The sequence below is a fragment of the Puma concolor genome, chromosome C1 (assembly GCF_028749965.1).
Source record: "Puma concolor isolate L17-30 chromosome C1, mPumCon1.1.hap2, whole genome shotgun sequence".
Classification (NCBI taxonomy): Eukaryota; Metazoa; Chordata; class Mammalia; order Carnivora; family Felidae; genus Puma; species Puma concolor.
Genome location: NC_141674.1, coordinates 184,588,382 through 184,600,440, shown reverse-complemented (window position 1 = coordinate 184,600,440; position 12,059 = coordinate 184,588,382). Strand labels below are relative to the sequence as shown.

Genomic DNA, 12,059 nt, shown 5'->3' with positions numbered 1-12,059 from the left:
TCTCGTATAAGATATAAAGATATCTTCCCCTGGTTGAGGAAGAAAAGAATGAACTTTCCTGAAAGAGTTCCTTGGCAACATAATGATAAGTGATACTGATAATAGATGTGATGGAAATTTCAGGAGTAGATGGGTCACTCAGTGTCATTGAGGGCTTGAGGAAGGAGATGGGACTTGACATATGTTTCAAAAGTAACGTTGACAGACTTATATGTTTACCAGCTGACCTTGCTAAACTAGCATCTCCTTCAGTTCTCTGAACATTAATTCTGCTGTTACCTTAGATATATTAATATTTTAGATTAGAGTTCCATTAATCAAGTCCTAGTAGACCTTATCCAGAATCTTTGAGAATCTAGCATCCTTTAACCATTTGCTTTTTGGAAAAAAAAGGAATTACTCAGAAAATAGCCTTAATAAAATGTTTTTAAGCAAAGAATGTTCATTTTAAATTTAAAGCAAAATCAACTAATTTTGCAGGAACTTTTCTGTGTCTCTGTCTTGTGTTTCTTCTTATTTTTTTTTTCTTGATTAGGGTCATGAAAAATGTGCCTTGTTAATACTTGACAAGATACAGGACGAGAGCCTTATTAATGCAAGAAATAACGCACTGCAGACGTAAGTGTGACTACTACAGTTGGATTTGGACATAGCTGTTTATTCATACTCATTTCATAGTCGTTTATTCAACAGATATTAAGAGTGTGCTGTGTGCCAGTCTAGCACTGAGGAACACAGTGGTGAAAGACATAGTCCTGGCTCTCCTTCAGGAAGTTGACAGTCACATACTGACAAATGCTGACCAAGCTAGACATTTTTAGTTAGAATCTTTATTTTGATATGCCTTCAGAGAATTATATAATATAATACACTACCATTATGTATTCTTACTGGAAAGTGACAGTTTTATAAATCAGGTTCCTCGAATACATTTGAAGGGTTTCTAAGCAATTTGGCTTAAATGCATTTTAATACAATTCAGTGTACTCCTCAGCATGGAAGACCGAAAGGCTGATTTGTTTTCCATTTTAGGAAATTCCTTATGCATTTTAGGGCAAAGGAGTATTAGGATTTTTTTTCCATTAAGTTTCTTAAGAAATATATAGCAGAGATGAGTTTACTGGGTTTGACATTATTCTTTAAGGTATTCGAAATTCAACAAAATATTGTTTAGTGCATCTAGTAATAATAAGGAGGTTTGAGATAAATATATATGAGTGATATTAATACCAATCATGTTGATGGACAGTGTGAAACAGTCATTCAAATGCTAGAGTAGAAAGCAAGGGGTAAAGAACCTTCTAGAAAACATGCCAGAGCTTGCGTTCTTTTTCTGACTCCCTATATACTGTTGTTAGGGTTGTTTAAGATGCAGAGTATTTGTAGTATCTGCAGAGAAATCTGGACCAACATGGAAGAACAGTTGGATCATTAGCACCTGGAAAAGATTTAGTTGGCAAATATTTTTATTTTAAAAAATAAAAATATTCGTGTACTATTTATAGATTCTTAAGTATTTTTTTTTTCCTTTTAGCAATTCAGCTACCCAAAACGACACATTCTCATACAAATATGCATCACAGGTGACTTTAGGTGTTGTCTTGTTTCAGACCCCTCCACGTGGCTGCACGAAATGGCTTGAAGGTGGTAGTTGAGGAGTTGTTGGCCAAAGGGGCCTGTGTACTCGCTATAGATGAAAATGGTAAGTGGAAAAAGTAAGCAATCACCACAGGTACCTTACCTATGCTGTGAAGCTAGAGGAAGATGAGAAAGATAGAAGCTCATTAAAAAGGCAGTAAGAATTCTCTACCCTTGGAAGTTTCTATGTGTGAGAAATCAAACAAGGATAATTTGTCCTGTCTGTCTTTGTAAAATACGTAGTCTACCTGTAGCCCACCAGTGCCTTCCATTTTGCATGTAATGCCAGCAGCTGGTCTCTGACTCCTCAGCGTGGTGGTTAAACTGTTTTAGACACACTGAAAAGCTTTCAAATAGGCATTCAAACTTCTAACTGCATACGCAGAAGAGTTAGAGACTATCCATGTCATTAGTGCATGCTCAGGGGCTCAAAGAAAAACCCAGGTCTTTGTATTTCAGTTCATTCTGAGATCAAACTTTTTTTTTTTTTAAAGAACAGATCAAAACTCATATTCTCAGTATGGATATTTGGGGAACATGAGTATATTGTTTAGTTAATTTCTAGGCTTGAAAGCTTCTCCTGATCTATGTAACATTCCTTTTCTAAATGAACTAACTCTTAACTCTTAGCAGAAGCTTTCTACTCTGCTTCCTAAGAAATTTGGAAAGCTAATGAATACCAGAATTGTGTTAAACTACCATTTTAAGCACAAGGCCTATAAACCGCGGGAAACAAAAGACGAACTTCTGGATATTTATGAACGATGTAATTTTTAATGTGGCATTAATTGTGGCATTATTATTTATAAAGTATTATAATTAATGTAACTCAATTAACTGCTTATTACAGGTATTGGAACTAGCAGCCCATGCCTATTTCTCAGAAGTAAGCATTAGCCATATGACATTAGCTAATTCCTATTAGTTTTTGTTTTGCAGCCCCATTTATCCTAGCATGTACCCCCTGCTCTTTCCCCAACCTGACTCATCTAGGAGGCACAGAAAGTTCTCTATTTCTCCATCTCCTTGGTTGTCCCACCCCCCCTTCCCCCTCACCTTCTTATCCCTATTATGTATCTTAGGGTTGGCATGCAGTTTTTCTCCAAAGTGACCAAAAGAGATCAAAGTAAATTAGTTTTGTCTTTCTCCAGGGTAAGCCTGCTGCATTTGAGGCTTGTCCTGCCAATAGTAACCTCGGGAATGGGAGGCCTGGGTTAGTGGAACTGAGGCCTTTCTTAGAGCTTAGCTGTATCCCAAAGGCCTGGGAACAATTTGGGGCAGTTTTGTACAGCAGCACAATCATAAATCATACCTGTCTATTTTTATTGGTTTTCGTACTAGAGAGAGGAATAATCTGTTGGGGGAAGGAGGGCAGGAGCAGAAATTAGGTCAAGCGTTGATAAAACAACAAAAGGTTGGGTTTTATTAAGCCAGTTCCTCTGAATGAATGAGGGAGAGGTGGTAGGAACTTTGCCAACAGAGAAGATAGGCTAACCCTTTCAGGTCAGTAGAATAAAGGCTGGGTAGGGATAGTAATTAAATCAAAGAATTGATCTACCTCCCCGTGCACCTGTTGCACGTATTGAGATAGTTTTCTCTTCTGGATAGGACACATCAAGTCTAAATGGTAGAGAATGACATGACTCGACAGTCATTTTTCCACAGTTGGGATTTGGGACTTTGATTGGTGGTATTGGTATTTTTTTTAATTCTATTAAATTTCTGCTAATTGATAGTAAATTTCAAATCACAAACAACCAGTGCTTTCCTGTGTCTGATCTGCTCAAATGATTCCATTTTCCTAGAACTAGTTAATTGGTATAGACTTTATATAAATATATACAGAGCAACAAATCTGCATTAGTCACTTTTACGGACATCTGATTTTCAGTATCTCTCCTAACCTGACACACGATTACCTACGATGGAAAGTCATTGTTCTCAGAATGAGAGTGCTCTGGCCCAGGCCTGAGGCGCATGGTGTGCGTGTGCTCTCAAGTGGAAACACCTTTGTGGTTGTCCTGTTGCTGTTTTTTTTGTGTGGAATTGTGTCCCATCCCTGCCCCCTTGTGTTTCTGTTCACTAGATGAAGACTAGAATTCTGCCTAACTTCGGATAACATAGTGCTTGTTGTCATGTAAACTGAAAAAACAAAAACAAACCCCAAAACCCTTCATGAAGTGTCTCCCCCTCCCAGTTCCCTCTAGCCTCACCCCTAGCATGACTCATGGGAAGTAACTCCTCTTTTTGCCTGGCATGATTTCTAACTCAACATACATCTCCACGTGTGAGGTCGTTTGAGATGTACTGTGGAATGCTCACGGCGCCTTTGGATTTCCTGGACTAACCACTGCCTTGTCTGCATTTACGCCCAGGTCATACCCCGGCCCTGGCTTGCGCTCCTAACAAAGACGTGGCTGACTGCCTGGCCCTCATTTTGGCTACCATGATGCCTTTTTCTCCTCCCAGTACAATGACGGCTGTCAACTTCGTTTGTTTTAAAAAAGACAATTTGAGCAGGACGACCCTCTCCAATCTGGGTAGTATGGTTAGCCTGTGCAGTAACAATGTAGGCTCAGAGGACGGGTACAATGAAAATGATTCTGATTCAGAAACATTTTGACTTTGGACTGTAGAAGCTTTTCCCTCATCACCCATAATGGAAGAAGGGAAAGAAATTTGACTTCCAGGTTTATGTTGTGTTCAAGTGTTATCATGGGCCTGGGCTTCCAGAAGCCTGTAGAGAAGGAATTAATCAAACCCAGAGAGGGCAGCTAGGCTGTAGGACAAAGCACTCACACAGATGGGCGCCAATTTTTATTTATCTTTATGTTTTCCTTAGATCTAAGATACTTCTGTGAAAGTCTACCTCTCATTTTAAGTAAGAAGTAAAAAATGCATTTAATTCTTTTTCTTTTGGCATAATGCAATTGAGAGGGAGCGGTTCTCTATAAAGAATTTTTTTTCATATACTCACCCAGTTGTGAGTTCTAAGAAGCATATCAGTATGACATTCATGTCCCCTGGGAGGGGATGGAAGGTATGGATAGGAATTGCCTCAAATCTCTTCTCACTTTGATGTTTACTTCCTTACTAGAAGCCAAAGGTAAAGGTGTTCATCTTCAGAAATGATGCCTGTAATAATCTTTTTGAGGGAGTCCAATTATTCACATATCTTTTCTATAATACGCACTTAAATATCCAGAACTTCTTTCCAAGGATTTTGTCAAAGTTGCCAGATGAATGGAAAAATTCACTGAAAATTGAAGTTGCTTTTTTCATTTAACACAAATATGGCACCGAATACTCCCTGTAACAAGTCTGTGAGTAGTTTTCACCCGACTGATTGAATCCAAATCTATGTAATAAAAGTTCAGGTGAAAAGTTGTATTGCACCAAAACTTTGAGACATATGCAAATTTAATATGAAACTACCCTTTATTTATTTGTTAATTCATCCTTAAATCAGAATGCTAACTTTTTAAAAAACATCAGAACCATCGACCTTGTTTATCAGTAGTAAAACGTTAAATGAGCTTCTCAGTCAAGGTCATGCCAAGTGAGTGGAAGTGTGACTACAGAAGGAAGCAAAGGAGGTGAAAGCAGAAAGTAGAAATGGGTGATGTGGAAATTAAAGCCAACTGATAGTTACTTGATGATCAAATCAACATAGTGAATACCGCGTCTGCTCCCTCTGCCAAAGCTTCTAGGTCAAATGGACCCCGTTCTGCACCTGGAATAGCTGTACAAAAAGAAGAATGAAACTCTTTAAACATTATGCACCTACACACGCACACATAGATGTATATGTGTGTGTGTGTATATATATATGTCTGTAGTTCATCAACCAGCTATACGTGAGGACCAAAATGCTTCAGTCTAAAATGGAAGAATTTAATTGTTTTCCTTCAAAATGGAAATGAGAACTGAAGTAGCTTTTCTATGGAGTTCAACTGTAATCTTTTTGTGTAACAGTCTTTGTTGTATTTTATATTTCTTATGACACAGATTTCTAGTTGATGGCTTAACATTTGTAACTGAGGTTGTGTTGACCAAGGCTTTTTTTTTTTTTTTTTTTTACCAAACTAGAGAAAATGTTCATATACTTTTGATGTAAGTGTGTTTGTATTTATTTGAAATGAAACAAATGTCGAGGAACATCCGTTGTTTGTTCTCTGTGTTAATTGCTGTGTGCGTGACTTGGAGTAACAAAAAGCAGAAAAACCCTCCGAACCCTCTCTGGGCTAGCCAGCAGTCCTGGGCCAAGCCCAGCATTTCCCTTGCTAAGGTTGCCAGCCGACCCTCAGGTTCTTCCGCGTCGGTTGGAGAGGGGTGCGACATCCAGGGCTCAGCCCCAGTCTGTAGCCAGCGTTGAGAGCCTAGGAGACACTGCCGTCCTTAAAGCTCTTCTGCGAGATGAAAACTCAGGTGGGTGGTGGATCATATGCACAAAGGTGGCCCAAAGAAAGATGCAGGAACTATTCTGAACACGCTGAAAATCTCACGTGGTCCCCCAAACGGAATGGGAAATGATACCAGTGTGTGAGTCCATGTACCAAGAGAAGAAATACAAATCACCAGCTCAAGTGCTATTTTCCGCTTGAGGAAGAAACCGGAGAGAAACGTGTTGCATTCGGGCGGGACTCTGACGTTTTATAATCAGTTCCATTTTCACCCTGGAAATTTCTCTTTTATAGCGTGTGTGAGATATTTTTAAAACAGTGTTCTATCATATCTGGATCAAATACACATACCGTATTATATTTTTCATCTAACTGTAAAAGACTTTACTCTTAATCTTTTAATATTCTGGATTTAATTAAAAACTCACGTTGAGTTCTTCGCAGATGAGAACTTGTTCAAAGGACTTCTAGAATTGATATTAATTCCACTGATGATTTTTGACACCACCAACATTGTTTTTTAAATTCTTGGTGTTGTGCTCCCCTCCTTCCTCTGTCCTTTTTGTTTGTTTAGGGAAGATGAATTTTTAAAAAGTAGATAAATTGCTAATAAGCAATAATGACCTTGTCTTTACCAAAACACTGAAAGTAAGGGAGATCCAATGCTAAAAAAAAAAGCACGGTATACTGTGGTGTCTTTTCTAGAAGTGAATGGAAATCTTGCTCCATTGGCATTTAAAGCAGGAAAGGAAATGCCTGCTTTTAGTGGGTGAAGCAGCGTTCACATTTTTCCTGCAGAGTAGCCTAGAGATACAAGGAAGGTTGCAGCAAAGCGGTGGCGGCCATGGACATTTCTCTCCATGTAGCTGCATTTTGACTTCTCCCCTCTCTCACTGATAGAGGGAGGACAAAGGAACAAAATGAAATCATGCTCACTCTGAATTGTTCATTGAATCAGATCTCTCTCCCACACTCTCAGTTTCTCCATTCCCCAAGACCAAATTTTTTTGTTTAGGAAATGACTTTTAAAACTCTGAGTTCTGTGTGTTTCAAGTACATCTCGTAGAAATAAAACTAGATTTGCAGCATAGCTTTCTAAGAAAAAAAAAAAATTATGCTTTTAACTGAGTCTTAGCTGTTTAGCGCTTTTACCTAAATGTGTTGTTTTTGGACTGTATTTTAACCACAGCCACAGGGATCATGTTTCATTGCACTTAACCTATTCGCCGTGTCTGCCTATCCTTGGTAAATACATTACTATCTCCAAATTGCCTAAAATCTGCTATGATTCTACAATAAAAAGCTCAGGGGATTTCTATTTATCACTACTAAAAGGGCACCATAGTATGTTTTGGTACTTTAGGCAGTAAACAGCTGCTTGATTTTTTATTTTATTATAAGATTAGAATAAGAACATCAAATGGATTTGCTGCACTCGTTATTCTTTGTACTGTTGAGCAACTTGGTTTGCTTATCTGTTGCATTGGTTGAAGAACTCACCCCCTTTTTTGTCTTGTAATATGAAGTTAGAGTGCCTTTTTATATTTGTATATTCTGAAAATGTTCTGTGAAATGTTTTGTATTTTTTTCGTTTGAGTGTTATCGGAGCAATATAATACCAGTGAGTTTTCATTTCAGCCTTTCTTTGAATGTATAAAGTGTCTTTTTTTCCTATTTCCCCTTTACCTGCTTTGAAATGAAAATGCCGAAGTTTTCTATGGGAATTATGTTGAATTTTGCAGTGCTGAAATGCTTTCTTCTTACAAAACTGTAAACCATAGGTCAATGTTCTAGGGGAAAAGCGTTTTAAGATAGTGACAATCTGAGTGTGTGTAAAAATGTAATTTTATGCGTTTCTTATGCAGTGATCTAAAAATTCAATGCAAATATCTTTTGTTTGGTAGTTTCGTCTACATATTTTATGCTTTAGCATGTGCAATATATCTTTGCAAAGCACGATGATACAAATCTGGTGCCAGTGTTATATTTTGCATAACATATTTGTAATCGCATAAAATACTGTTTGATGATTTCAGTGGGATTTTGTCTGTAATGTTTTCTTAATGTAAATTGGAGTTGAATGACTCTGGTAAATGTCATGACTGTAAAAATGAAGACAATGACTTTTAGTTCAGTGAATGACTTTGAACCAATCTGAATCTTTTCAAGCACAGTTTAATACTTTTTCAACTACTGAATGCTAATAATGTAATGAAGTACTTAACTGTAATATACTATGGAAATGCATTCAGATGGTTATTTTTACAAATAAAAACGGTACAAATATTGTTACAATTTGTGTTTGTCTTTAATTTTTCCAGTTTATGGTCATTTTACCAATTATTCCGCTAACTTAAATCTTGGTTGCCACCGAAGCCAAATTGTCCTTAAATTTTGAAAATTAACAATCAAGATAGAAGTGTATTTCCAGATTTGCTATGTCTGTTTATACCAACTCAGTTAGAGGGGGAAAAATTAAATATGTATAATCGTGTTTATTATATTTATTTGTGCTTCCAATTTTTTTGGCAAAGGATCTGAGCTGGCCTGCAACAAAGGACACGTGATAAACTGGAAGTAGAAAAATTAGGACAGAAAAAGAGCACAAATATGGGAACCATAAGATTTAATACAGTGGCTCTGACTGAATGGGAGCTCGCTCTAGATTCCTAAGGCACTCACGGTGAGAGGGGCAATGTGACTGTGTAAATCACATATCTCAGAAAGGGGGAAGTCTACTAGGTCCTCAAAATTGTGAAATCAACCAGACTTATCTTTGTGGCTGCCACCATTACCCTTCAACTGCTTCATTGCAATACAAGGCCCCACCTCGCTGCACTATCTCAGAGGTGTCAATAGAATTTTCTCTCTTTCTCACATTCAGAATCCCTCCCATTAAGTAATAATTTCAGGGACAGTCCTTAGAAGCATTAAGGAACAAATTCCCAGGGATGCCGTTTCCAGCTGAAGAGAAAGAGACTCTGGGGTGGGGCCCTCTGGAGTTCCTCAAAGCACAGTGTTCTGGAGTGCTAGCAGTTCTTACGGTCTAGCCCAATCCCATCATGAAGAAACTGAATTCCAGAGAAATTATATAATTTGCTCAAATTTGTATAAGTGATGATCTGAATGTACAACCTGTGCCTGTAGATGTTCTTTCTTTTATGCCATCCTGGCAATAATGCTTTGTGATGGTTGGGGTTGTTACTGCTAGAGATGTTTAGGGAGGTTTTGTACTTTGCAATGTCTCACTCCTTATTCAAATATACAAATGTTGGTGCTTTTCATTCTGGATGACTGTGAAGCGTGAGTCATACCACAGGTAGGTACTTCATGTAGTTGAGAGCTGAGTGTCTATATTAGTTATCTAATGCCGTGAAACAAATTACCCCAAAACTTAGTGACTTAAAACAACAAATGTGTATTATCTCACAGTGTCTGAGAGTCAGGAGTCCAGGCAGTCTTCTGTCGCAGGGCCCCTCATGGGTTGTAATCTTGGTGTTAGCCGGGGAAAGATCCATTTCTAACTCACTCATATGGTTGTTGGTAGATTCCTCATGGGTTGTTGGACTGAGGGCTTTTGTTTCTTGATGGCTGTTCACTGCCTTCAATTCCATGCCAAATTTTTCCATTCCCAACAGGGCCAGGTCCCAACCTGGTAGCTTACCTCACTAGAGCTAGCAAGCTGAAAAAAGCCAGAAGGAGAAAGTGTAAGACAGAAGTGATGGCTTTTTAAAGTTTTATTTATTTTTTTCTTTTTTGAGAGGGAGAGAGAACAAGATGGGGAGGGACAGGGAGAGAAGGAGAGAGAGAGAGAGAGAGAGAGAGAGAGAGAATCCCAAGCAGGCTCTGCACTGTCGGCACTCACAAACCGTGGGATCATGACCTGAGCCTAAATCAACAGTCAGACGCTTAACGACTGAGCCACCCAGGTGCCCCAGAAGTGACAGCTTTTAAACTGAATATTGAAGTGAAATTTCGTTATTTTTTCCATAATATTTTATTCATAAGAAGCAAATCACTAAGTTTGTTCCATGTTCAAGGGACCAAAGGGTCTGACTACCAAGAGGCAGTAATCACTGGGAACTATTTGGGAAGCTATTTATCTCACTGGATCTATCACAATGTCCTTCCAGAGCATAGCATCTTCCTAGAATAACTTCTTCCCAGTCTTGCTAAAGAAATTGTTTACTTGACATCCTAAATTCAAGAAAAACATAGGGATCCCCTAATTTCACCTGTGCTGTCATAAGCAAGCAGAAAGAAGCCGATGGCTTCTGCTACAGTAGCTGTATTGTTGAACGTTGCTGGTGCACTTTGTCTCCAAACCGCTTGTCAAAGGATCCTTCTAATTCCATTCAGCAGGTTTAGATCCTGGTACATCTGCCCCTCACTGAACACATTTCATGTGTTCCAGAATTAGCTTGCAAGGCACAAAGGCATTCAACTAAAAAGCTATTAACGTAACATAAAAAATGTTGTGGGTCAAAGTGCTCTATGAATTGTCTCTGGCAAATATCATACTGAAGATACATTTGCTGTAAAATATAAAGCAGCAAAGATAATGGCTGTGCCATTCATTAATTTTCAAGCACTCCAGGGGGTGATTGGAAACATGAGCTCTGGGACTGGCACAGTAACTGTGGGTGGGAGTAAACTGCTACTAGCATTTACTGTATTAGCATTTACTAGGCCAGGGGTACCACCAAACGTCCCACCAAGCCCAGCATGCGACCACCCTGTCCTTAGTGCCGGTGCTCTGCCACCTCACAACTCATCTGCCTCCTCACCATTTTTGCTGAATCATTTCTTCATCGATTTGTTATTTGTGAAGCCAGCCATATTTTTAACTCTTTTTTCACAGGAATTGCATAAACAGGCTCAAATATGTATACCTGTTAAAGAGCACTTACAAGTTTAAGAAAAAGAATTTCAGGGGTGCCTGGGTGGCTCAGTCGGTTAAGCAACCAACTTTGGCTCAGGTCATGACCTCATGTCATGGCTCAGGAGTTTGAGCCCCATGTCGAGCTCTGTGCTAACCACTCAGAGCCTGGAGCCTGCTTTGGATTCTGTGTCTCCCTCTCTCTCTGCCTCTCCCCTGTCCTCTCTCATGCCCTTTCTCTCTCTCTCTCAAAAATAAACTATTAAAATAAATTGTAAAAAAAAGAAAAAGAATTTCAGAAGCAATATTGACAACATGGTCCCTGATTGTGTGTTTTTCCAGAAAAGAGCACATGCAAGTGAGTGGAGAGGAGAAAAGTACTGTGCAGAATTGAGACACTTAATTCTTTTGTTATTAAATACACGAATGCATGTATGCAGATATACATTCCTTGTCTTCAGCAGGGTATGATCGTATCTACGTCCAGGTGGGGGAATCCTGTTCACGACGATGGGGCACTTGGCCCACAGTCACATCGCAAGATCTGGCAACAAAGCACTATTGTCTCATGTTCTCTCATGTTCTCTAGGCATTGGTAGACACAATTTCTAGGATACTTTTTTTTTTTAATCTTTGTGGCTACCACCACAAAGATAAATGACGATTTAATGAAGCAAACTTAAATTCTAGAAGGATTTTATAATTTTCAAGGAAAAAATAGTGAAGTGAAGTGGTACTTGGAGTAAAAAAAAACTTACCCATGTTTATATTCAGTTGAAAGCACCCAGCAAGTTTGAGAACTTGAATAACTCATATTTCTTATAGTCGGGATTCCTAAGATTTACAAACATCTAAGCTCAGATCTTAATGACAAGTTGCCAACCCTATAAAGACCAGAGGAAAGAGAACAGTCAGTGCCAACACCCAAAGGCAGGAGTGAATGTGGTATGTTCCAGGAGCAGAAATGGGGCCAGTGTGGCTACAGACTTGTAGGGTAGGAGATGAGCTCAACAGCAATCTGGAGCCAGATCTTATTAAATTTTATGAGCCAGAAGAAGTAGTTTCTATTTTATTCTGAATGTGATAAAAATCCACTGAAGAAATTTAAGGAGAAAAATGGCTGTGGTCCTATTTTGTTT

At 38.7% G+C, this 12,059-nt stretch overlaps 1 protein-coding gene across 10 annotated transcripts in view; it reads left to right on the top strand.

Annotated features, from left to right (window-relative positions):
• Positions 1 to 8,336, top strand: part of ANKRD44 (ankyrin repeat domain 44) — a 329,152-nt gene extending 320,816 nt beyond the window's left edge. For 3 of the 10 annotated variants that reach the window (XM_086719204.1, XM_086719203.1, XM_086719201.1), the window contains exons 26-29: positions 536 to 618; positions 1,611 to 1,702; positions 2,489 to 2,524; positions 4,014 to 8,336. In XM_086719204.1, the coding sequence (XP_086575330.1) occupies positions 536 to 618; positions 1,611 to 1,702; positions 2,489 to 2,524; positions 4,014 to 4,261 (459 nt within the window). In that variant the 3' untranslated portion in view covers positions 4,262 to 8,336. Of the gene's footprint in view, positions 1 to 535; positions 619 to 1,610; positions 1,703 to 2,488; positions 3,396 to 4,013 lie in introns of those variants that run through there. The other 7 variants (XM_086719206.1, XM_086719205.1, XM_086719202.1 and 4 more) reach the window with 3 other exon arrangements.
• Positions 8,337 to 12,059: the final 3,723 nt, after the last annotated feature.